Source organism: Carcharodon carcharias, chromosome 18 (genome assembly GCF_017639515.1).
Source record: "Carcharodon carcharias isolate sCarCar2 chromosome 18, sCarCar2.pri, whole genome shotgun sequence".
NCBI classification, from domain to species: domain Eukaryota; kingdom Metazoa; phylum Chordata; class Chondrichthyes; order Lamniformes; family Lamnidae; genus Carcharodon; species Carcharodon carcharias.
Genome location: NC_054484.1, coordinates 46,769,214 through 46,796,296, shown reverse-complemented (window position 1 = coordinate 46,796,296; position 27,083 = coordinate 46,769,214). Strand labels below are relative to the sequence as shown.

General features: G+C 42.7%; 1 protein-coding gene across 4 annotated transcripts in view; it reads right to left on the bottom strand.

Moving 5' to 3' along the window:
• The window catches only part of cnksr2a (connector enhancer of kinase suppressor of Ras 2a), a 580,037-nt gene that overhangs the window by 312,693 nt on the left and 240,261 nt on the right, over positions 1–27,083 (bottom strand). For all 4 annotated transcript variants that reach the window (XM_041211522.1, XM_041211523.1, XM_041211524.1 and 1 more), the window contains exons 6-7: positions 24,570–24,689; positions 6,028–6,087 (exon numbers count right to left, since the gene is read on the bottom strand). In XM_041211522.1, the coding sequence (XP_041067456.1) occupies positions 6,028–6,087; positions 24,570–24,689 (180 nt within the window). The remainder of the gene's footprint in view (positions 1–6,027; positions 6,088–24,569; positions 24,690–27,083) is intronic.

The window sequence follows — 27,083 nt, the reverse complement described above, 5'->3', positions numbered from 1 at the left end:
TTTTGTATCACATTGGCTCTCCTGCCTGCCATTGGACGTAGTTTCCAGAATGAAAAATTCCACCTCTGGATGCTACCCATGCAGTGGAGAAAGAGACAGAAGAATATGAAGATGAAGAGACTCCATCACTTGATTTTACAGTTGCAGCCATCAGCTCAGTTACTTTCACTGCAGGTAATTTAGAGACTAGTGTTATGATCCTAGACAGGACCCCCAAGTTTTTGGTAAGATTCAGTTAGGGTCCAATAATGTTTTGTTTAAAGTAGACAAAGTTCGAGATTCAAGGCTCAGTGAATAAAGCCCACTAAGTTCCATGGGTTTTGAAGAAACAAAATAAACTTTACTATACAAGTTCAGAAAGATAAAACAATTTACAAAATCTATCTTATACTCTAACATTCAGGGTAAAAATGAAGTACATGTGAGTAACAGGCAAACTGATCAAACACACCACACTGCATATTAAATGGCAAATGCTACCAAGACAAAGTGTACAGATTTCTCAACAATCCACCCAGGCGACAGTAACACTGAGTCAATAAATCTCACTGAAACCCTGTCTTTCTCATGAGGGGCTCCCACTTTCACTTTTGAAGATCTAACCGGGCAATCCTCTCCAAAGGTCGCTCCAACTCGGACACCCTCAACAAATGCCCACCATGCAGGGTTTCAATCTTATCTTCTGAGATTCCGTTACCCTGAATTCCCGAATCTGCACTCAAGCACCAACTCGCAACAAAACTTCAGCTCTTCGGCCATGCTGAGCAGAACACTACTGCTTCAAAGGGATATCTTTGCCTCAACGGCCCATAGCACGGAATCACCAACCTTCTGCTGCCTTCTTGGATCTTTAGGGTTTCTCCTGAACACCGTTCACTTAAAGTCTGCTAACAGCAGCCTTTTTCCTACTTTTAACTTAACTGGGACCTCTTCCTGTCCCTGTCCCCTGACTGGGACTCTCCCTTTGAGATCTCTCCCTGTCCCCTTTCTCTTTGGGACCTCCTCCTGTCCCCTGCCTGGGACACATCTTCAATGGCACTTTGCTCCGGATCACATGACCCAGAATTTTGCGTCCTTTTTCTTTATGCACAGGCAGCTGGGCCCAAAGAATGTAAAAATGCAGAACTGTGCATGTGCAGCCTGTTCCTGGTCTGCACGTGTGCAGAAACTCGGAGGTCTGCCGGGATTTGGAGTTCCTGACCTCTGCTCTCCAACGAGGTAAGTGTAGTTTTCATAATAGCATTCGAAGCAGGATCTGTTAGGACTGGGGGAAAGGGCAGCGCAGTTTCCATTTCGTCAGAAGGTGAGATCACACACCAGTTCTGCTGCAGAGGATTCAGATGACTTCGGGTGGTCTAGACAACACAAAAGGCGAAATGCTTGGTCCACTGAAAAGCTTGTGTTCAATATGAAGTTGCCTGGAAGAGTTTAGCACCAACCTGGCACAGGGCTTTGTGAAGAAATGGAACCTATCCTTTCCAACATGGAAGAGTGGCTATCTCCATCAACATATCTGTGGAACTAACCGTGATGCAGCATCTGATGGCCATGTCTCAGCATCCATTGTAGCACAAGCAGCATCCACCCAATACCTGAGTACTTTAGTGGAAGCTCAGACACGGTCATGCAATCTCACTTACTGCCACGGAAGTTCAGACTCCTGCTGTCATGAGTTAGGTACTATTGCGCAAAGGAAGTTCCAAGGTGAAATAGCATTCCAATTACCACAGACGTCGATGTGTAAGTTAATGTTTGAAGCCTCTAAAAACCATTCCAAAAACGGAGGTCAACTTATTTGCTGAGCATAAAATGTGAACTGCTAGTGTGGGTGGCTACCATTTCAAATTGTAAAAGAAAACACCAGGAATTCATATTAAATTAATTTGGCATGGCTATTGAATAAAGTAATTGTACAAAGGTACCTTTGACCACAATTAAAGTGTTTTAAAACCTGTTAAATTCATTGTCTTTGGCATCCAATGCAGTGTTCATCGTATGCTATCCGAGTCTCTTCGGCTATGGCTTCATCGTATGCATCCCAATCTGGATGAGATTTGGAACTTTCTGTTTCAAAATCATCCCTCCATAACAAATTATCTACCTCTTCCTCCATTGAATTGGATATTCCACAGCTTTCAACAATCTGATGACAGTTTGTGCCTTAATAGCATCACACTATTTGATAATGTCACCACACAAAACATCAAGCAGGGCAGCACACATATTCACGCTCTTTGTGACGGGTTTTTCTCTTATGGTAAACCTTTACAAAACACTGGTTTGGTCTTAACTGGTGTATTATGTACCATTCTGGGAACCTGACTGTAGGAAAGCTGTGAAGGCCCGAGAGAGGGTGCAGGAAAGATTGACAAGAATGGCTCCAGGGATGAGGGAATTCAGTTACGTGGACAGATTGGCAAAGTTAGGGTTGTTCTCCTTAGAGAAGAGAATGCTGAGAGGAAATTGGATAGAGGTGTTCAAAATCATGCAGGGTCTGGACAGAGTAGATAGATAAAAATTGTTCCCATTGGCGCAAGTGTCATGAACCAGAGGACACCAACTTAAGGTGAATAGGAAAAGAACAAAAGGGGACATGAGGAAAAATTTTTTATGCAGTGACTGAAATGCATGTGAAATGTACTTCCTAAGAATGTGGTGGAGGGAGATTCAAAAGGGTAATAACTTGAAGAGAAAAAGTATGCAAAGCTACAGGGGAAGGGCATGGACAAGAAGGGCCAGAAGGCCTCCTTTGTCACTGAAAACATTCCATGACTCTGTTACCTATCTGTTTGAAGCTTCTTCCTGGCAACTTGTAAATGAGCAACCTGGAGAGTCAAACTTTTAACTCCCATTAAAACTTCCTCATTTGGAGCTTGAAGGTTATTTCAGCCATTACTGTCACATGCAGTTCTTGTGGGCATATTTTGGAGACTAATCTAATTTTAATGGAAAACAGATGCTGTTTGCTGTAACACTTGCACTCTTGTGCCAATCTTATTTTAATAAATTATAGATATGACTAGATTAGTGCAAATAAAATGGCAAGTATACTTCAGGATAAGGTGCTTCTTCAATTATTCATTTGAAAGGTAGATCTGTGATTTAATTTTTAAAAAATGTACATTTGTACAAAATTTAGGGAAAAAAGCCCATAGTTTCAGATCTTTCTGAAAGGACTGTTTGTTACAAGCAGCAAGAATTCCGAGCCCAAATCTAAACAAAGATTCATGTCTCAACATCCATTTCTGGAGGCCCTGCACAGCTGGTATACACAATTGTCAATGGCAGCTAGAATTACAAAATCATACAGCATAAAAGAAAGCCATTCGACCCATCGTGCCTGTGCCATCCCTCTGAAAGAACTACCAATTATTCTCACTTCTCTCTGTTCCTGCCCCAGAGCTCTACAAAGTTATCCTTTTTAAGTATTTATCCAATTCCCTTTTGAAAGTTACTACAGATTCTACTTTCACCACATTTTCAGGCAGTGCATTCCAAATCATAACAATATGCTGAGCAAAGAAAAATTCTCATTTTGTCACCTACATCAAGGGAGTTGATTTTTTTGCAATTTCCTCTTCATGACAGAAATGGATCTGAAGTATCCACTGAAGATACTTCCTACCAAAGGTTAAAAAAATTGTTGCATGTTTTTTCCAACTCACGAATGGTACCAATTTCTTTTTTATAAGGTTATTTTTCTCCTGACTTTACAATTGACCCACTTTATGCAATAAAACTATGTATTAATCTATGTTAAAGAGCAAATTCATCAGGATTTAAATCTAATATCAAAAAACAGGGGTTTCAGTGACTAAAATGTATGATAAAAATCGCAACTGCCTCCCTGTTACTCTAAAAATACACAAGATCTAAGATATGGATTAAAGTGAAGAATATCTTTGGGTGGAATGAAACACACCACCTTTCAAGTATGTCAGAATGAGAGAAGGCCATTCAGCCCCTTGAGCTCATTTCTCCATTCACTTGTATCATGGCTGCTCTGTACCTTAAATCGATATACCCCGCCTTTGTTCCATATTCCTCGATATCCTTAGCTAATAAAATATGTGGATCTCAGTCTTGAAAATTTCAATTGCCCTAACATGGGGAGGGAATTTCACATTTGCACTGCTCTTTATGTGAAAAAGGGCTTCCTGATTTCACTCCTGACTCTCATTTTAAGATTGTGCCTCCTTGTCTAGATTCTCCCACCAGTGGAGATACTTTTCCAGCATTAAATCTCTTTATCATATTAATCACATCCATCAAGTCACTCCTGAAGCTTCTAAAGTCAGGGAGTGCAAGCCAGGTTTGTGTGGGCATCACACAGGTACAGCAGCTTGTAGACATTGTGTTTTTAATGCACTTTAATCCTGATACAGGTCTCCTTATTTATAAGATTACTTCTTTGCATGTCTCCTTTACTTACACAGGAATTTCTAGTCCCATCCTGTGCATTTAAGCAGCACCGTACTACTGCATAGATTTCATAAACAACAGAAAACCAATAAATCTTTTATACCAGTTTTAAATACATTTGGTGGGATTTTCCACACCCGTCCGCTGCTGGGATCTTCCGGTCCCACCGCAAGTCAATGGACTTTCGGCTGGGGCATTGCCCGGCCCGCAGCGGGTCCCGCCCACGACGGGGGCCGGAAAACCACGGCCTTAATTGCGAGGAATAAGAAGCTAAGAAAAAATTTAGAATCTGCAGCACAATTTACTATTCACTAAAATCATGAATAAATTATTCTGACTGACAGAAATGCTCATTTACAGATTTTTAAAAGGGCTAAATGATAATATTTATTGCAACACTTGATTTGCTTTGCTGTCAGGAAAATTTAAATTCTCACCATAGTGCTCCATAGATTCATTTAAAAGAAGTAGGTGCTTTATCTGAAGTCCCACCTTATTCCCCAGGACAGCCTATCAACAGGTTGAATAGCAGCATAGAACTAATTAATTTATACACAGTAACACAAATTGCATCAAATTAAAAAGCGATTCCTGTTAGAAACTTTATTTTGCTAAACCTTTTGATTTAAACCAAATTAACTATAGAGAAGCAAATGCTTGTAATATAAATAAAACACGTGCTTCTAACTTTTATTTGTTCTGGGGTTGTGAACGCCACTGCCAAGGCCAGCATTTGTTGCCTATCCCTATTTGCTCTTGAAAATATCAGGATAGTGAGATAGTGTTCTTTCTTTTGTGTGTGTCAAAGGGTGACATGTATCAATGCTGCTAAATCAAACATTCATCCAGGTTTTCATCATAAGGCAGCATCAACCTGTTCAGTAGCACAGGTCAAGTGGAATGGAATGCCCTCTACATTGTCCTAACTCAGAAGGTTCCCTTGCTATATTCATATTTTTTGTCTCTTTGCTCCTCATCTATTAATCAGCTATCTTAAAACTACAAATGTATGCTGAATTGCTGGCAAATTTATGCTTTAGTCCACAGCAAATAAAAAGTGAGCTAGGATTAGATTAAGAATGCCTCAACTCTCTTTGGGTAGGATCTGATGTACAGGATTCTTATAGCCAAGAATGGCTATTTATACACATTTAAGTTTGAATCAAATACTTAGGAATGGAAGGATGACTTGCTAACCAACTGCAAAACCATTTCTCAAGGTCTATTCACTTGTTCAATTTAAATTAATTCAGATTTTGCAATTTGAATACTTCTTTCAAATCAATAATCATGACAGCATTTATGCTGAACAATGACTGTGAAATAGTTTTAAAATATTTTAAAATAATAATAATCACCTCTTCCTTTAAATTAAATATTTCTTTCACCTAAAAAACACGGTGGAGATTAAAAATTGGTAATTGTGCATCACTGTAATAGAAAGTGCAACTCATTAATTCCCACTGAGAATCCTTCCAAACATTTCACCACTGTTGAATACTTTTTAAAAATAGTTTGTTGCCATAGCTAAATAAAAATTATAGCTGAAATCTTCTACTGATCAGTAATGCAAAAGTCATTGGCTTACTGGAGAAGACAACTTACATTTTCAGTTGTTCCAGTGATTACATGTAGACCATCATATGTTGATTTGATGTACATTCCCTAGGGAAGGGGAGAGACAAAGAAAAATAAATATATACCATACTTCCATGAGAATTTAATATTCTGATCCATAGCAGTTAAGAGAAGTCACACTAAATTAGTTTAAAATAAGAGAGGCTGGATTGAATTTTGATACATACCCTCAGCATTCCAAAAATAATTCCACTTCAATGACTTACAAACAGCATATCTTAAGTGGAATAGTTTTTTTATGACTGATCATAACTTAAATCTTAACTTTAATATCATTTAATTTACCTCTACTGACAACAGTGCTATAACAATTGGTCAAGGTAAATGTTGCAGTGTTACCTGTTTACATCATAGGTACACAGATAACAGTTATAATCTTTCAACAATTTGACATGTACATTGAGGAAAGGATTAGCATGACTTTGCTGTCTGTCAAAGTACACTAGAGGGGTGAAATTCTCAAGATTTGAATTTTTCAAAGCAGTTAAAACACATACAGTTCTCAGCATTCCTCAGTCAAGTACAGCAAAGGCTAAATATGGAGCAAAATGGCCTCCCCATTTTCCACAATAATATTCCCTAAAACCAACTTTTCTGGCTCCTGGATGATGTTGATGGTGAAGTGGCCACTGCTAGACATGACTCCAAGTACTCCTCTTTGACTTGGACAACATTCTGATGGACAAAGCTGGAGCCAGTAAACAGTCAGAGTGACAGGGTCAGGATTTATTGACAACACAATATAGTTATGGAGTTTGTTTCTGGCCTGGCTATTGCAAAGTTTCACACTAAGTTAGAGAAGGAGCATATTGATTCCCATAAAGAAATAAATTCCAATGAATAGCGCACAATACTTTTGGAATGAGCTATATAAGAAACAAACAGACATGAAACAGGCCAAGGTTTGGCTACTGAATGTTATCTTCTTTGGAAAAGTACAAGACTCTGACATATCCACAACCCAGAGGAGGTTCAGGCCATGTTGAGGGGATCACCCCACTGCCTTCCACCTTTTCCATGGGGCAGATTCCAAGTCTTACAGGGAACACTCATGGGTCTGGCAAGAAAGCAATGAAGACGTTTAAAAAGAGCATTAAGGGCCTTTGTAGCCAGGGTCTGGATTTTACAGTTGGGAGGGAGGGTGGTTGGTTGGGGGGCATACTGCTCAAACCTCAGAAGGAAAGTCAATTCAATTGACCAACTTTAAATATGGCCATCCCTCAGTGATAACATTCTCTGGATGGCCTAATCAAGCTGAGGGTTACACGTCCACCGCTCAGTGAGAGGTTGCCCTGCCCTCGAGAGCTGCTGGCCAATCTGAAAGAACTCAGTAGTCGGTGCTGCTGTATCTGCAAGCAGTCCCTGGAATGAAGAAGAAATGGCCACTGGAAAGACGTAAGTCTGGGGCTTTGACGGGCAGGGATTAGGAAGGCTAGAGAGGGGGCAGGCGTGCACGGCACTGGGATGGTTTGGAGGCCAGGCAGGGAGGAACAAAAGGTGTTAACAGCCTGATGTGCACAGGGTACCCCCTGAATGATGTACCTTTCCTTCATTCCCACATTTTCAACATTATTGTTTAAAGTACAACCGCCTACCACTGCCCAGCATTTTATGACAGTGAAGACGAATTGAGGGCTTTATGTGGGCAATAATTGGCCACTGAAGGCCTTCAATATGCCTAAGGGCGGGTGGGCTTGTGAGCTCTTTACCCCCCCCCCACTGTATTATGGGGACTGAGTCAGGGGTAGGCGGGAAGCCGGTGGCTAGCCACCTGAAATATATTACGTGATCCCTGGTGAAAACATGCCCAGTGGGAGGCTGTAAAATCCAGCCCAAGGAATTCCTTCTTTCCCAAAAACACATGGGTTCCATTCCGTGACTCCACCTTGCCGGACAATGAGGTAAGTGCGCAGTGGGAAAATCTTCCTGAGTGAAACTGACAAGCTAGGAAGGTTTTGGCCACTTACATTGAAGAACTCCTGCCATGATCACTGAGCGGGTGCTGTTCTAAGTGCTTCTTCTCTCAGAGCGTGTGTCAATCTTAACAGACTTCTGCCAACTTCTTGGCAGACACTACATCTGTCTAGATTCAGCTACACTTGCCTCCGACCAGCATTCACCACAACATTGAGCAGATTAAGCAGCTCCAAGTTCCATTTTAACTGATGGGCAAGAGCAGAGACCACACCAGTGCCAAGTGCTCCTGCAGCAGCCAGAGCAATACCAGCAGTAGCACCAGCTGCCTTCTCCTCAAATGCATGCCCCTCCATAATGGGGCAGATGCAGTGGTGATGGAAATCCAGCTGGAAGGAGCCGAGCCCACCTACATGGGTCTACAAGCAGAGGATCAGGCCTTTTGACCTGTGTGACCACGAGCGCCTCAGGAGGCTCAGGCTCTCACAGCAATTTGCTGCTGACACCTACAGACTCCTGGAGCAAGACCTCATTCCAAGGGGAGCAGGTGGGCATGTATTGCCAATGAACAAGAAGGTTCCTGTTGCTGGAGGGTCACCACATACATCCCCACTGCCTCCTTAGGTATCTGCCTCTCACCAAGCTATATGCTGTCCTGTCCTGCATGGAGAGAAAGGAGAGAGGTACGAACATAATGCTCGTAATGGCTTATGTGTAGACAAGGGAAGGACAGCATTTGTGAAGCGTGACTAAGAGGCATGAGACTATGAGACTATAAGCTGACGGTGACTGTGAATGTTGGGGGTGTGAGATGCAGAAAGAGAGGGTTGGGTGGAGCTGCAAGGTCTGTTGTTTTGAGGAATGCTATGCAGGAGAATGCTGCATATTAGCAACTGAAAGTGTCATGCCATCATGAGGTCCTGGATTTTCTTAGTGCACTGCCTCCAAGTTGAAGGTACCACATTCCTGCTGCTGACTTCCTCGGCCACTTCCATCCACACCTGCATGGTTAGAAAGGTTGTCCTCTTCCTCCAATCCTTGGGAAAGTTCATATCATTGCAGCCCCTCAGATCCTGCAGCAGGCCTTCATGTAAGGGTGAGAGAGCTGGGGAGTGATCTTCACAGGTCTCTCCATTTTCGAGGCTGTTGCAGCCTCAAAAACCCAAGTGCTGGTGAACCCATGCAACCCATGTTGTGGCCACTTTAAATAGATATCCTTCCCTTGACTGAATGGACACGTCAGCCCACCTGCTCTTCCTAGTTGGTCGACGAGTCCCGATGTGTGTTGTTAATTCCGTTGTTCTGGGAAAGAGCCTCAACAATCCCCACCCATTCAGAAATCATATTCCTGCCTTAAAAATGAACCCATCATTCCAGCAGCAAGTGGACAAGGTTCCACCAATTAAATCTAAAGTTTAACTGGAAACAGTAGCTTCGTCCTGTTTGTGCACTTTTGCACAATTTGATGTTTAAAAATAAAATTTTAGGCGTGTACATCTTGATTAGTAGGCTGACAGATAATGTTTACAAGAGCATCATACGATAATGCAAAACAGACGATAAATAATTTAACTTGTTCCAAAAACAAAACCTAGAAGCATGGTGGGTCCTAAAAAATGTTAAATTTTAAAACTTAATGATGAAACATATACAGACCCAAATCTTCCTGTCTCCAGATCATCAGAGACCAGGCACACAACGGAAGATCAGGAACCTGTGGAAGTCCTGACATTATCAGCCACATGGGAATTGTCCAGGAAATTTAAACTCCTGCTTTCCGGGACCCTGCACAAAGGTCTCCAACTCTGAGCTAGAGTCAGAGACTTGGGATAGATCTGCGCAACTTATCTTGGTAGCTACGCAGGAAATGTTAGATTAAAACCTGGTCGAACACCTGGGGTAACTATTCAACCGAACCCCCTCCCCAATCAATAAATCTGAACTCCCAAATATCCAACAACACCCCAGACCCCAACTGACCCCAACCCGATCTGACTATTCCCCCACTGACCCAACCAACTCCCAACATGATTACCCCCCTGACCAACCGGCTAGCCCCCAACCTGAACCAACTACCCTCCCTACCAGCCAGATCCACCAACCCGCGCCTCCCACCCTGCTGATCCGACTACCCCTCCCAATGACCCAACTACTCCCCTGGCCGGACCCGACTATATTCACCAACCCAAACTGGATCTGAGTCTTCGACCCAATTCTCCCCCCAACCACCTGACTATGCCCTGACCCATCCCAACTATCACCTGATAACACCCACTGAAGGAACCCGACTACCTGAACCAGCCCGACTACCCCCTGACCACCTGACTACCCACTCACCCGTCCCATCCAGTACCCACCTCACCCACCTACACACTTTGTCCACCTACCCACTTATCAACTCACCACCCACTCAACTCACCCATTCTTTAACCCACATTCAAAGATTGGACCTTTAGACTTACCATATGGCACGTAGTGCCATAAACAGAGGGAGTGCCCTCTCTTCTCTAACTCTGCTCAGCTACAACAGTGTACCTTGGGGTACACTGCACTTTGCATTTCTTTGCCAGCTGAGAAGATCTCAGGAGAAATGTTCAGCAGCATCGTGTCAGGAGAATCTTCATGCCCTGCTCCTTGGAAGATACATGCCACAATATGCATGGGGGGGGCGGAAGCTTTACAAATGTTTAGAACATTTTTTTAAATGTGTGGAACCACATTATTATTATTCCAGATATTGAGGCTACTAATCAACTTAACAAAAAAGCATCAACTAGAAGAAATGCAATAAAGGAAACCAAGTTTTTTTTTAGCTCTTCGGAGCATTTTATTTTTAGAATGTATTGTTTGGCACCAATTCCTTGCTGGTGCCATTGCGGGAAGTGGGCTGTCCAACACCAACGCCCTCCCTCTGCCTCCGCACCCCCCCCTCCACACCACCGCCCGCAATCTTTGTTGAATTGTGTCCCTTATGTAAGGGCACCTCAGAGGATTCAGGAGCCACGAAGGAAACTCTGTCCTAAGAGGGCAACAAAAGAAAAACAGTCATCTCCTCCTGAAATTCTTTCATTGACAGGCTCTGAAATACTAAAAAATCTTTTCTTTCAGTTTCAATAGTTAGATGCCGTAATGTAAGTTAGATGAACTTTTACTGCAGTGACTGGTTATAGGGTTCTATCCTGCAAAGATAAGTTGACTGTTACATTTATCAGAATTGTGTAAGCGTTGAGATGCATGACACTACCTTTCCCATTGGAAAAAGTGCTATTGTGCATTCAAAACTGAAGAAAACAATGTTTGGGAACTTTTAAGGGCTGGATTTTGGCCACCAAGGTGGGTAGCTGGAATTGGGAAAAGCGCACTTGCTTCAGTAAAAATTACCCTGAAATGCCTGATTTTCCCTTGTGGAGGAGGTGAGGGGGTGGGGAGTGGTGGGGTGCAGGTGCAAAATAGAGTCGGACCCGCCGATCCTAGAAGCAGAGCATAGATGGGTAAGTGTCGAGGCAGGCTGGTTAGAAGGCCCGTCTCGGTTCTCTGGGACTTCATCCCAGTTGTTTTAGAAGTTGTTAGGCCCTCTAGCCCTCACCCCTGACAGCCACTCACCCCCCTCCGTGGTCCTTCATACCTTCCATGCCAACTCAATGTCAACTTGTGCACCCCACCACCCCCCATGGTCCCTCATACACTCCATGCCAATTATATAGCCACTCATCCAGTATCCACCATGGGCAGACCTCAGGAACCATGTGGAGATGAAAACAATGAACTTCAAACATTTTAATAAGTTCTCACTTCTACACACTTGAAAAAACTTCCATTCGTAAAGCTCCTTCAAACATTTAAATCTCAAGTGGCTAATCTCTTATAAAAACAAACTTCTATTTAGATCCCACATTAAAGACAGCTAATCATTTAATAAACTCCTTAAACTGTCAATCAAATACTGAACTCAGAGCCCCTTGCTGAGATAAATGTAACTTTTGAATCTCAGTCAAGCATTCATGATGACATAATGATAGCTCTTGGGGAAATATCAACAACAAACTCTATGGAAACTGCATGGATAGATACTACTGCTTTTTTAACCTACACCTGTCAATCAAGGCAGTCTAGCAGGTTTTTTTAAATTCTCAGCGACAACTGCATTTTTTTAAAGTTTAAAGAGCAGGGCATTTAAAAAACTTCAGATCATGGCAATTATACAGACCTTATCCACACTTCAAGGGCATTTATGTTTACTCCATCAATTCAAGACTTCCACACTGGAGGTTGAGGCCCTTGGAACAGACAAAATGGGGCCTGTTTGAGCTCAGTGCTGAGTTCAAATAGCCCTGTTGAGTTTGTATTTCCCTCATGTGTGAATCACGCTCCGTCTCTTTTCCCATATCGGCAAAAGTTTGACCTGTTGAAAATGGGGGTGTAACTTCTGCACCTGTGTCCTGCCCACCATTTTAAAGGTCCGCAGAATTTTCCCGACTCTCTTAAAATCCAGCCCCAAGTGCCATGATATGAAGTGATTAAAATAATCAAAGCCTTTTAAATTTGAAAAAAAAGGCTGTAGCTTTCACTTGAAGGGAAAAAATAGCCACCTGCTTCTCCAGTTCTATGATTGACAGAACATCTGGTGTAGCTTAGAAAAACCAGGGCCACCTGTCTTTCCAGTTTAAAAAGACTCTATTGTTTGCATTTCCAAGGTTTTGTTTTGATAGTTGGTGCCATTATGAATGGTGGACTGTGTTTCAAAAGATCCAGAACCAATTATCCTAACAGGAGGCTACGTGGACAGTTTGACTGACAGTTTTAAGAGATTAGTAAAGTTTAATTGTCTTTGATGTGGTTAGTGAATAGATGTCTGTTTGTTTTACAACAGACTGATCATTTGGGGAGATATAATTTTTTTGAATGGCCTTTTTTGAATGGGAGTTTACTTCAGTTTGAAGTGTGTCTGATTGACAGCTCTATTAGATTGCTAGAAGTTTAATTCTTTTTAAATGTCCATTTCAGAGACATGGCTTCTCAGGTCTCCCCAAAGTGGATACTGGGTGAGCAACTATGGAGGATACATGAGGGGCATGGAGGAGGTATGCAAGGTATGAAGGGGTATGGGAGAAGGGGGATCAGAGGAGAAGTGGAGATTATAGGAGGGGCATGAGGGAGCATGGAGGGGGCTTATAGGATGGGTGGGGGTGAAGGGTGAGGGCATGAGGGCCTGACATTCTTAACTACAACTAGGCTGAAGTCTCAGTGAACGGAGGCGGGTGTTCTAACCTGCCAGCCTAGCCATCCACCTGCCTGCAATGCTGTCTCAGGGCTGTCTCTGCAGGCAGCAGGCCTGACTCCATCTTGTCCTTGCATCCCCGGATCAAAGGTATGGCAGGCGGGGCCCCTGCAAGGAGACCGGTCTGCTAAGACAGGAAGTTTCCCCACTCAACCTTCCCCCCTTCCTCCACGAAAATCCAGCCCATTATGGTTAAATGCCCACTCATACATACTAAGATGCAACAGATTTAAACTATTGTAAGCCAGATGAAGGTTTGGATATTGAGTATTTGGGCACAGAATGGTGGAGCTAAGTTCTACAGCAGAACCTCCTTTGCTTGGGGGCAGGATTGAGATGGCCATATAATGGTCATAGCCGTAACTGAATTGTTGCGAACACCAACTGTCCAGATCAAACCAATGATACATCATCACTTGGGTAAAGTGTAAATATTTTTTTAATCTCCCTGAAAATATGAAAGATGGAATCCACTTCCACATAGAATTATTTCAGGTGGATTCAGGTTCCCTAGTGATTGGTTGATGGGTTATATGGTTCAAGGAAAGCTATGAAATATAGAACAAAAGCATTACATTGTGAAGGGTACAAAGGAGAATTGGATAGGGATTGTCTTCTTTGGGACGGCAAGGGGTGAGGGGAGATTTAACTGTGACGTATAAAATTATGAAATGTCCAGATAGAATGGATAGAAAGAACCTGTTTTCCGTAGCAAAATAGTTAATAAGCACAGGACCTAGACTTAAAATTAATTAGTAGAAGGATCAGAGGAGATTGAGGAGAACTTTTTTCACCCAGAGGATGAAGAGGGCAGAAACTTTCATCGCATAAAGGAGGGAGTCATTCGATTACAAGAGAAAGCTAGGTTGAAAAACAGATAGTAAGAGTTTCTATAGGTATTTGAAAAGGAAAAGAGTTAGCAAAATGGTCCTCCAGAGAGTGAATCTTGAGAATTAATAATGGAAAATAAGGAAATGGCATGTGAATTGAACAGATATTTTGCATCTGTCTTCACTATAGAGGACAGCAGTAACATCCCAGAAATAATTGTGAAGCAGAAGGTGAAAGGGAGGGTGGAACTAAAAACAATTCCAATCACCAGGGAAAGGGTACTGAAAAAGTTATTACAACTAAAAGCTGACAAGTCTCCAGGTCCAGATAGACTTCATCCTAGAGTTTTAAAAGAAGTGGCTGCTGGGATATTAGATGCATTGGTTTTAATTTTCCAAAGTTCCCCAGATTCTGAAAAAGTCCCACCTGATTGATAAATAGCAAATGTGACTCCTCTATTCAAGAGAAGAAGACAGCAAGCAGAAAACTACAGGCCAGTTAGCTTAACATCTGTCATTGGGAAAATACTGGAATCTATTTTTAAGGAAGGTATAGCAGGGCACTTATAAAACTGTAATGCAATCAGGCAGAGTCAATATGGATTTGTGAAAGGGAAATCATGTTTGACTAATTTATTGGAGCTCCTTGAGGAAGTAACAAGCAACTAGGATAAAGGGAACCCCCGCGGATGTGATGTACTTAGATTTTCAGAAGGCATTTGACAAGGTGCCACATCAAAGGTTACTACGGAAAATAAGAGCTCATGATGTAGGGGATACCATATTAGCATGGATAGTGTATTGGTTAGCTAATAGGAAACAGAGATTAGGCATAAATGAGTCGTTTTCCAGTTGACAAGATGTGACAAGTGGAGTGCCACAGAGATCAGTGTTTGGACCTCAACTATTTACAATTTATATCAATGACTTGAACGAAGGGACTGAACATATGGTTGTTAAATTTTCTGATGATACAAAGATAGGTAGAAAAGTAAGTTGTGAAGAGGACATAAGGAATCTGCAAAGGGATATAGATAGATTAAGTGAGTGGGAAAAAATTTGGCAGATGGACTATAATGTGGGAAAAAGGGAAACTGTCTACTTTGGCAGGAAAAATAGGAAAGCTGCATATTATCTAAATGGAGCGAGATTACAGAATCTGAGTGTCCTGTTACGTGAAGCACAAAAAGTTAGTATGTAAGTACAGCAAGTGATTAGGAAGGCAAATGGGACATTGATATTACAAGGGGAATGGAATATCAAAGTAGGGATGTTTTGCTACAGTCACATAAGGCATTGCTGAGATCACATCTGGAATTCTGTGTACAGTTTTGGTCTCCTTATTTAAGAAAGGACATAAATATATTAGAAGCAGTTCAGAGACTTGCAGGGATGGGATGGGGGCTTATCTTATGAAGAAAGGTTGGACAGGCCTGTATCCATTGGAGCTTAGAAGATTGAGAGGTGATCTTGTTGAAATGTATAAGATCCTGAGGGGACTTGACAGGGTGGGTGCTGAGAGCATGTTTCCCCTTGTGGGAGAGACAGGAACTAGGGGACACAGTTTAAAAATAAAGGGGGTCTCCAATTAAAGAGGGGATGAGGAGAGTTTTTTTGTCTCAGAGGGTCGTGAGTTTTTGGAACTCTCTTCCACAGAGAGCAGTGGAGGCAGGGTCATTGAATATTTTTAAGGCAGTGGTAGATAGATTCTTGGCTAACAAGGGAGTCGAAGGTCATTGGAGGTAGGTGGGATGTGGAGCTGTGGCCACAATCAGATCAGCCATGATCTTACTGAATGGCAGATCAGGCTCGTGGGGCCAAATGGCCTACACCAGCTCCTAATTTGTATTTTTGTATGTTAGGTAAAATGCACACCTATAACACTACAAACCAAGAGCTAGAAAGTGGGATTAGGTTGGATGGCTCTTCCTCAGCTGCCATATACAGGATGAGCCAAATAGCTTCTTTCTGTGCCATAAAGTTCCATGATTCTATTGCAGCACTGTGAAATTGATTTTGTAGAACTAATCTTGTTTGGCTTGATCTACTAATTAAAAACCTACTTTTGAACTTTGGAGATACATCAAGGTTTACAGGAACCAGATTTCCTATGCAAAGGTAGGAAAAATAGTAGGAAATGTGATGAAAGTCTTGAAATGCAATATTCTCACATTTATCATATATTATCATGTACCAACATTTTGTAAATTATTCAGTCCTATTCATCACATCAAAACCAAAATAAAACTAAATGATTCCCCAAAAATAATCAGAGAAGTGGCTGTGTTCTAACACTTTAATGAATGTGTCAGAGAATGGGCACTGCTACAAACAAGAGCAAGTCATAAAACTTACTGCAATAGCAAAGTCAATAAATCTGTTCTATCTTTAAGGTACACTATTATGTGTAAACAGATTGAATGCATTTGGGTACCTAAATCAGAGAAGACAGGTTCATCAGCCGACATACTGGTATTCAGTCAGCTAAATTGGATTTGCAAAGATGAAAACCGATCAACCAAATACTGCAGACGCTATTTTAGTGAGCAGTTTAAAGATGCGTTGTTACGCTGAATATTAGATGTAGTTTAAAAGTAAAAAATCATATTGAATCATAGTTACAGCACAGAAGGCAGCCATTCAGCCCATCATGTCTGTGCCAACTTTCTGCAAATGTAATTCAGTTAGTCACACTTTCTTGCCCTTCCTCTGCAAATATTTTCTCTTTAGGTGCTTGTCCAATTCCCTTTCAAAATCCATGACTGTATCTGTTTGGCCACCTTCTCAGATACTGCATTCCAGGCCCTAAATACTCACTGCCTAAAAATGTTTTTTCTCATGTCATTTTTTGGTTCTTTTTCCAATCACCTTAAATCAATATCCTCTAGTTCAGGCTTGGCCAACCTAGGCATCCGAAGTTCCGCTATGCGGTCCCAGGACTCAGGTTTCAAAACAGTGGCTAAATAGGTAAGGTGGAGTGGAAGATTCTGCAAGGAGCTGTTCCTCGAATCACAGGCCACTCCTCTCCAATGTCTGCTGCTGATAGGCTCACTGATAAGCCTATCAGCAGCAAACACAGGAGGGAAACAGTCTGTTATTGGAGAAGTAGCAAACGCCAGCGGCAGGAAGTTTGCCGGGAAGAAAGAGGTTTTCTTTCAGGCTGGGTGGAGGGAGGGACAAGAGAAAGAGAGAGAAAGAGAGAGTGCCATGAGTGGCGTGCAGCAGGGGGTGGTGGGTTGCGGGTGGCAGGGCAGAAGCAGAAGCAGTGAGAGTGCCAGGGGCCCCGGGAAAGAAAGGCTGGACGCTGGGGACCAAGGATGGAAAAGCTGCCGGGCCCTGTGAATGAAAGGCTGCTGAGCCCCAGGAAGAAGTGGCTGGCGAGGGCCCAGAAGGAGTGGCTGCCGAGGGCCTGGGAAGGACAGGCTGGTGACTGAGGGTCCGGGAAGGAGAGACTGATTAGGATACAGGAAGAATAGGCTGCTGAGGGCCTGAGAAGGAGAGACTGGTGACTGAGGGCTTAGGAAGGAGAGACTGGTGGCAGAAGGCCCTGGAAGGAGAGATTGCTGTGGGCCCTGGAAGGAGAGACTGCCAAGGGCCCGGGAAGGAAAGGCTGGCGACCGAGGGCCTGGGAAGGGGAGACTGCTGAGGCCCTGGGAAGGAGAGGTTGATGACCAAGGGCCCAGGAAGGAGAGGCGGCGACTGATGGCCTGGGAAGGAGAGTCTGTCAAGGGCCCAGGAAGAACAGACTGCTGAGGGCCTGGGAAGGAGTGACAGACTACCGAGGGCCCGGAAGGAGAGACTGGTGACTGAGGCCCCGGGAAGGAGAAGCTGCTGAGACCCTGGGAAGCAGAGGCTGTTGAGGGCCCAGGAAGGACAGGCTGGTGACCGAGCACCCGGGAGGGAGAGGCTGGGGACCGAGCGCCCGGGAGGGAGAGGCTGGGGACCGTGGATCCGGGAAGAAGAGGTTGGCGACTGAGGGCCTGGGAATGGACAGGTTGGCTGCTGGGGGCCTGGGAAGGAGAGTCTAGCTGCTGGTGCACTGGGAAAGAGAGGCTGCCGATGCCCTGGGAAGGAGAGGCTACAGAGGCTCTGAGAATGAGAAGATGGCTGCTGGGGCACTGGGAAGGAAAGACTGCCGAGTTAACAGGAAGGAGATTATGGAGCCTGGGGTCGGAGGAGGTGGGAAAGACGCTGGCTATCATGTGTAAGCGTGACGATTGATTACGCGTGTGTAGGGGAGTGAGAAAGTGTGTGTGTGTGTGTGAGAGGGAGCGTGTGTGTGTCTGTGCGTCTGCGTGTAGGAGTGAGAGAGTGTTTGCGATGGAAGTGAGAGATTGAGAGTGAGTGAGTGATTGTGTGTGTCTGTGTGAGCAAGAGAGTGTCTGTGTGTGTGCATGTGGGAGTGAGAGGGTGCATGTGTGTGTGTGGGAGTCAGTGAGTGATACGTGCGTGCGTGTGAGTGAGTGAGTGAGTGTACGTGCATGTGTGAGTGAGAGTGAGTGAGTGTGTATGCATGTGAATGTGTGTTTGTGTGAGAGTGAGCGAAAGGGCGAGAGTAGTGCAAGACTGAATGAGTGAGAGTGTGTGTGTGAGTCTGTGTGCATGGGAGCGAGAGAGTGGGTTTGTGTGTGGGGGACTGAAAGAGTGGGCAGAATCATTCCGGGTTTGCACTAGGTGCGGTTGCGGGCAGGAAATAGGGCGTTTTACCCACTCGTTGCAATGGCAGGTTTTCATGTCATATCGACCCAATCCCGCCTCATTAATCATGCACTCCCAGGAAATATGCCGATTCACTGGCAAAAGGCTTCCGATTTGCCCATCATGCCGTCACCTTGCTGCTTCCTCACGCCAGGCGCCATATTTAAAGTGCAGCCGCATGCACACCTCTCTGCTTCCAGCCCAGGACTGCTGCACAGAACATATAGCTCCAAAAGGCAAGAAGGCTGCACTTCCTGATTCAGTGACGCAGCCCTGGGACACCATTGGAGCCCTGTCCTGTACCCCGCTCTGGCCGCTAGGGTAAGGCAGCTAGCTCAAGGGATAATACCACTCACTTCCTCACACACACCCTGACATCCCCATCTGGTCTCATGTCCTCTGGAGACTGCCTCCTTAGTCCTCACCCTCTTGAGGCCACTTACACAGATCAACATGTGTCCCCACACACCCCGGGATACCCCACTTCCCTTGTACAGCTTTCACCCTGCAGCCTCTTCCCTTGCCTGGGGCCACTTCTCCCCCTGCCCCAAGCAAGCCACAGCCCTCGTAAGTAGAGAACTAACCATGAGCTCTCCTAATTGTGATGTGGTGCTGCCTGTGAAGCCTGGTGCTGATGACTAAGTGCTGCCCGAAGCAAGGTTTGCCCACAAACCTCGAAGTCCCAAGTAAAGTGCAGCTTTTGCAAGGTGCACATTGCTTATATTTAGCTGTGAAACATGTCGGTGTGCAATCTGGTCATTTTAATGAATTACTCTTATTCTAACAACAATTTATTGCTTTGCCATTACTTTGTTATTGCTCAGCAAATTGTTTATTTTCTTAGTACCACAACCGTTTTTTTGAAATTCAGTTTAAACTTGTGCCAAACTTTAACTTTCCTAAATGTGCTTATTGGCCTCTTGAGTGAGAAAAAAATGGAAATGGACTCCCCAAGCGAAAAGTTTGGATAAGCCTGCTCTAGTTCTAGAACTTACTGCCAATTGGAACAGGTTCTCTGTATCTAACTCTGTCCAAGATTCCTCAAGATTTTGAGCACCTTGATAAAATTTCCTGTTTCAAGAATATTAGCATTTTCATGTAACAGTAAATTGTACTTCAGCAGAATAGTTCCACATAACCTGGCTTGGCAAGTCTGAACAAAAGAATATTTTTATATTTTAAAAATGCATAAATATCTAAATTACCATGTATTATATGTTACATAAGTTACAATATAAGATACAAGAAGCACTGACACATCTTACATCGCAAAATTATTTTTTTCTTTGAATGTTTAGAAAGAATGTTCAAATTATAAATGTTATCTTATTTTTAGAAAAAGGCATTTCTCCCACTCAACAACCTCCTCCCCCATTTCCTGAAGATGCTGATACAGTTCCAGAGGCATTTGTACCTCAGTCAGGTAGCCATTCTTTACCTGCAAGCTTAAAATGTGTTAGTAGGCTATTTGACTGGGAAATTCTTCACAACAGAGCACGATTCTGATCTCATCGAATATATTTGAATAAATGCCACATCTTATTCAGTGTTTTCTTCATGTAACTAGTTGGGCTCCAAACGTTACATTAACTTCTACTGATGCAAAAATGTACCTATCGATGTCGTGAATTCACTGACACTATTACTTGTCAAACATCCACCAACTTGTCGTGTGTAGAAATTGGGCTTTCCATTTGGTAAGGTGTTAAAAATAATGCAATCATTAAGAACCAAAACTAAAAGCTGCGACAGGTATGAACATGGAAGTAGTGATAGAAAATGCTGTAAAAATTTATTTGCATTTTACAAAAGAATAGTTGTTTACTGATGCACAAGGTTCTCCATAAACTTTGATATTCAATATCAGTATTTCTGCACAACATTCCCAACCTGCCCAGCACTCTGAAGGAACTATTCCCTCTGGGACACCCTCCTCTCCTCAATCAACACCCAATATCCCCTTGCCCTCCCACAGCGCCTCCCTATGCAATATCTACCCTTTTACCCCCCCTTCCACTCCCACTGTCCTAGCCCCAAAAACTCCTTCTAGGTGAAATAGGAATTTATTCATACTTATTTCAATTTAGTATACTGTAGTCTCAACCCTGGAGAGACAAAATGCAGAAGGATGAACCTTTCATGGAACATCGCCGTTCAGTCCGCAAGTGTGACCACAAGTTTCCGATCATCTGCCGCTTTCATTCTCTGCCCCACTCTCTCTCTGATCTTTAGCTTACTCTATATTCCAATTGAGCTCAATGTGAGCTTGAAGAACAGCACCTCACCTTTTGATTAGGCACTTTATAAGCTTCCAGACCCAAGACTGAGTTCAACAATTTCAGATCATAACCTTTGCTCCCATTTTTTGGGCAGCAGTTGTTGGTGATTCTGCTATTCCCAGTTATACCTCCTTCAGAGCCATGTTTTGTTTCTTTACTTGTTCCATTATCATCTTCCTTTGCCTTGGACCATTTCCCTTTTGTCATTTAATCTCTCCTGCCTTCCACCCTATACAGACTCTCTTTTTTCTTCTTCTCCTCTCCCTCTTTCGTTGCCTCTGTACTTGCTTAATACTTGTTACATTTCTAACTTTTTCCAGTTTTTTATTTATCTTTTCACGGGATGTGGGAAGACCAGCGTTTGTTGCCTTTTCCTAATTGCCCTTGAATTGAGTGGCTTGCTAAGCCATTTCAGAGGGCATTTAAGAGTCAACCACATTGATTTTGGCCCAGAGCCACATGTAGGCCAGACCAGGTAAAGCGGCACATTTCCTTCCCTAAAGGGCATTAGTGAACCAGATGGGGTTTTTTTTACAAAAATGTTAGTTTCATGGTCACTTCTGCTAAAACTAGCTTTCAATTCTAGATTTTATTAATTGAATTTAAATTCCACCAGCTGCCCCGATGGGACTTGAACCTGTATCCCCAGAATGTTAGCCTGGTCCAGTGACATTACCACTGCACATCATCTCCCCGTATAACAAAGTATCACCAACCTGAAATGTTAACAGTTTCTCTATCCACAGTTGTTCTCTAACCTGCTGAATACTTCAAGCATTTTCTATTTTTATTTCAGATTTCCAGTTTCCGCAGTATTTTACCTTTTTTAATACACAGAAAGGAGCTCATTCTGCTCATCATAACTACCACTCCACCTGAAGTAACAAATCAGTACTCTCCATTTTGAACATCACTTGGAGGAAACTCTGAGGGAAGCAATGGCTTACTTTCAGCAGGGAATTTCAAAATTCATCATCACGAGTGGTTCAGTAATGTTACTACTGACTGAGCTGGCTGAGTTCTGGAAAAAACAATTGCCAGGCCAGCCCACTCCTGCACCAACTGATGAGGGAACCAAATGAGCCAGTAATCCAACTGACTTCATTCATATTAACTGGTCTGATGCAAACAAATCTGTCCAAAAGAGCACAGACATCTTGAAAACAATGGGGGTTGAACTGGATGACACACTAGCTGTTTCTCAAATGTTATGTGGCCTCCTAAGGCATCAAATTAACGGGTAGGGAACATGAGCACAGATCTTACTGCAAGTGGGCCATGCCATCATCAGTTTCTAAGTTATTAAAAAATCACATGCAAGCAAAAATGCTTAGGTTAATATTTTGATGTGGGGAATATTTTACTGAAGATTCATTGGAATAAGAACCATAACAAATAACTGCCATGATCAAGCTTTATAGTTTAGGAATATTTACAAATTGACAAGCTCCAGATAATAATAGTTGCACTAGTCCAGCTATCCGAATGTACTGGAAAATGTGGGTAAAAGTACTCAAGCACTCCCACATGCCCCACTGGATTAGTTTTGAAAGGGAACTTAAGAGTTCATCTGGATGGTGACACACATATGAATCGCATTTGACACATTTGACTGATAAAAGGTAGGAGAATCCTTTTAACACATTATGCCCAATCCCCAATTTTGCAAAATCCATTTGTTGACACATCAATTATGTTGACTGGGCCATTGTTAAAAGGATAATTACCCTGTTATATGTGAGTCCTACCTTTCTGCAGTGACTTTAATGGGCAATTTCATTGGGTCAAATCCTGCTGCAGCAGGTTTTCTCATGGTGTGCCCTATTAGTTAGACTTCTTATCTGACTCTTTAGCTTGAAAATTTTGTGCCGCAACTTGCTACAAGCGATCAGAAGGCAATAGGGTATCTGGAACCTTACTGAACGACAGGACAAAAAGTCTGCTTCCTTAGCCAATGAAATTTAAAGATTGAGAAAGAAACAGAGAGTGGCAAAGAAGAAAGATGAAATAGAGTCAAATCAGGTAAAGAAAGAGAAATAAAGGGAACAGAGAAAAAATTGGATTAAGAGCAAGAAATAAAGAGGCAGAAAGGATAAGTGAGAAGGAACTATTAAAATTTAAATTTGACCTTTAAAAATCTCTAACAACAATTTCCTACATGTAGGAATGAGATTCAATCAGTTAAATTGTTTTCTTTCTTGGCTGGAGAGATTGATTGGTATTGCATTAACAATTATAACATCATTAAAAGGATACTTAGATTGTATCAGCCAAACTTTCTGTGGTGAGTTCAATGACTAATTCAGGTAAAAAATCCAGCAATTCCTTAAAAGTATCAGAGAGATTAAAGTTATGGTGCTGTTTGTATGAAGTAAATGACGGAGCAACAAAATTGGCTGCAATTATGTTCTGGGCATCAGAAAGTCAGGGCAAATATCTTCGTCCCATGAATGACGTGGGTTGTGAACTCGCTGATATTTTTCCGGAAAAAATTGGCCCTTTATCTTCACCATGAGGTTATCTCATAGGGTTTTCAGAGTGACAACTGATTGCTGGTTTTCAGCACTCAGTTTTTCAAACCTAAAAGTCGTGGGAAACATGTGGGAGCAACTACTTAATTTTTGTAGTCCATCCAATGTTAATGATGTAACTCACCTTCATAATCGCCTACAACAGCTATACAGGTTTTCCACCTGACCTATTTTATTAAACTAATTTTGAGTTTACGGCATTAAAAAAAGACAGGATTTTCCTAATTAATGAAAGTATACTTTTTATAATATTATTTGAAGCTCAACCATGACTCAGGTTAGCATTCTCACATCTGATCGCAAGGTTCTGCGTTCAAGTCCCACTCCAGAGCTTGAGCAGAAAATACAAGGCTGACTCTCCAATGCAGTACTGACGGTATGCTGCACTGTCAGAGGTGCCGTTTTTCAGATGATACATTAAACCAAGGCCCCATCTGTCTGCTCTGATGGGTGTAAAAAAAAATTTTTCAGAGCACCATTCCAAAGAAGAGCAGGTGAGTTATCCCTGTATCCTGGGGTCAATATTTATCCCTCAAATAACATTACAAAATAGGCTATCTGATCATTATCACGCTGCTCTTTCTAGAGTTCGCCTTGTGTAAAATGTTTTGACTGTTGTGTTTTTGACATTACAGCAACTACGCTTCATAAAGTACATCATTGGCTGTAATGTGGTTTGAGACACCCTATGGTCATGAAAAGTGCAATTTAAATGTGTTTTTTTTAATTTACTGTATTAATAGTTATATGTAGCTACAATGAACTCCAATGATTTACTTAATGTTGCCCATATTTTATTATGGAAATCATAAAAATTATATTTGATAACCATGAGGCGGGACATGTTTTATTGAATTATGTCTTGCAGTAGATGATGGATGTACCAACTGCAGTGGATTTGAAGTTACCTCATGTATCTTCTGCCTTTAACCACAACTCAAAGAGTTGAGCTTTGACTCAAAAAAGACATGGATCTTACCAATCCTTCACTGGGTTTGATGTTTGTCAGCTGAACCACCTCCAAGTGAGCAGACTGTGAAACCAGCGGATCAGAAGATAGGGAGATAATGTGGTCACAAACACCTGAGAGTGTTTTACACTATGACAGAAAGAGAAAATAAAAGAATAAGGATTCATTTCTAGGAAACTTTAGGAAAAATAAAGCAATTTAATAACCTGCCAAATGAGAATACCTTATTTTTTAAATAATGAGAAAGGAGTTCTGAAAATCAGTATCACCAATGGATTTCCCGAATAAAGTGTGCAGTTTATTTTACAAAATGTTCTCTAAAGCCTCACGATGATGAAGGGTGCAACATTCTAGTCAATATAAACATGTTACAACTACTAATAATTTAAAGTTTAAATAATTTAAATACTTTAATTTTCCAAAATACCAGGAAACCGAATCTCGTAGTGTAAATGAGGTGGACTGAAACCTGAAGTACCTCGAGATCCATCTGGGAAGATGAGAAAAACAGAAAGAGTTTCAGCTCCCTGCAGAGCAACTATCCTGGCAGACTAAACGTAACTCAGCCCTTCAAGATTCAATTGTTCTAGTCTAATGATAGTTTTGGGACCACACAAATGCATCCATGGGGCTCATGACAACTCTCAATGTTCACAGGATCTTCACAATGCAGAAGGAGGCCATTCAGCACATCCAGTCTGCACTGGCTCTCTGAAAGAGCATTCTATCTAGACCCACTCCCCAACCTTGTCCCCGCCACCTTGCACATTCTTTCTCTTCAGATAGCAATCCAACTCCCTTTTGAATACCTCGATCGGACCTGCCTCCATCACCCTTTCAGGAAGTTTGTTCCCGACTCCAAACACCCTGTGGGTGGTAAAAATTTTCCTCACATCACTTCTATTCCTTTTGTCCATTATTTTGAATCTGTGCCCTCTAGTTCTTGATGTACACTTGAGAGGGGACGGTATCTCACTATTTACCCTGTCCATACCCTTCAGGACCTTGAATACCTCTATCAAGTCTCAGCCTTCTTTTCTCCAAGGAAAACAGTCTCAACCTCTCCAAGCTATCCTCACAGCTGTAGTTCTTTATCCCTTAAATCATTCTTGCAAATCTCCTCCTTACTCTCTGCGATGCCTTCACATTCCTCAAGTATGGTGCTCATAACTGGACACGTACTCCAGATGATGCCTAACTAGTGTCTTATATAAGCTCAACATGACCTCCTTACTCTTGTACTCAATGCCCCTATTAATAAAGTCTAAGATACTATACAGGGAGGCGATGGTGTAGTGGTACTGTCACTAGGCTAGCGATCCAAAGATCCAGGGTAATAATCTGGGGACATGGGTTCGAATCCCGCCATGGCAGATGGTGTAATTTGAATTCAATAAAAACCTTGAATTAAAAGTCTAATATTGCAAAAAATCATCTGGTTCACTAATGCCCTTTAGGGAAGGCCTACATATGACTCCAGACCCAATGTGATTGACTCTTAAATGCCCTCTGTTGCTGTACATTCAGTTGTAACAAAGTCACAAAAAAGGAATGAAACCAGACGGACCACCCAGCATCAGCCTAGGCACCGGAAAAAACAACACAATCGCAGCCCAGTCAACTCTGCAAAGTCTTCCTTATGAACATCTGGGGGCTAGTGCCGAAATTGGGAGAGCTGTCTCACAGACTAGTCAAGCAACAGCCTGACATAGTCATCCTCACAAAATCATACCTTACAGATAATGTCCTAGGCACCACCATCACCATGCCTGGGTATGTCCTGTCCCACTGGCAGAGGTGGCAGCACAGCGGTATACAGTTGGGAGGGAGCTGATGAATCAGTGCTCCTCCATGTTGAACACCACTTGGAGGAAGCACTGAGGGTGGCAAGGGCACAGAACGTAATCTGAGTAGTCAGCAAAAGTGGCTCAGTAGCACCACTACTGACCGAGCTGGCCGTGTCCTAAAGGACATAACCGCTAGACTGGGTCTGCAGCAGGTGGTAAGGGAACCAACAAGAGGGAAAAACATACTTGACCTCACCAACCTGCCTGCCGCAGATGCATCTGTTCATGACAGTATTGTTGGAGTGATCACCGCACAGTCATTGTGGAGACATAGTTCTGGCTTCACATTGAGGATACCCTCCAGTGTGCTGTGTGGCACTACCACCGTGCTAAATCGGATAGATTTCGAACAGATCTAGCAACTCAGGACCATCAGCAGCAGCAGAATTGTATTCGAACAAAATCTGTAACCTCATGGCCTGGCATATTTCCCCACTCTACCATTACCATCAAGCCAGGGGATCAACCCTGGTTCAATGAAGAGTGCAGGAGGGCAAGCCTGGAACAACACCAGGCATACCTAAATGTGAAGGGTCAACCTGGTGAAGCTATAACGCAGGACTACTTGCATGCCAAACAGCATAAGCTGCAAGTGATAGACAGAGCTAAGCGATCCCAAAGCCAATGGATCAGGTCTAAACTCTGCAGTCCTGCCACAACCAGTCGTGAATGGTGG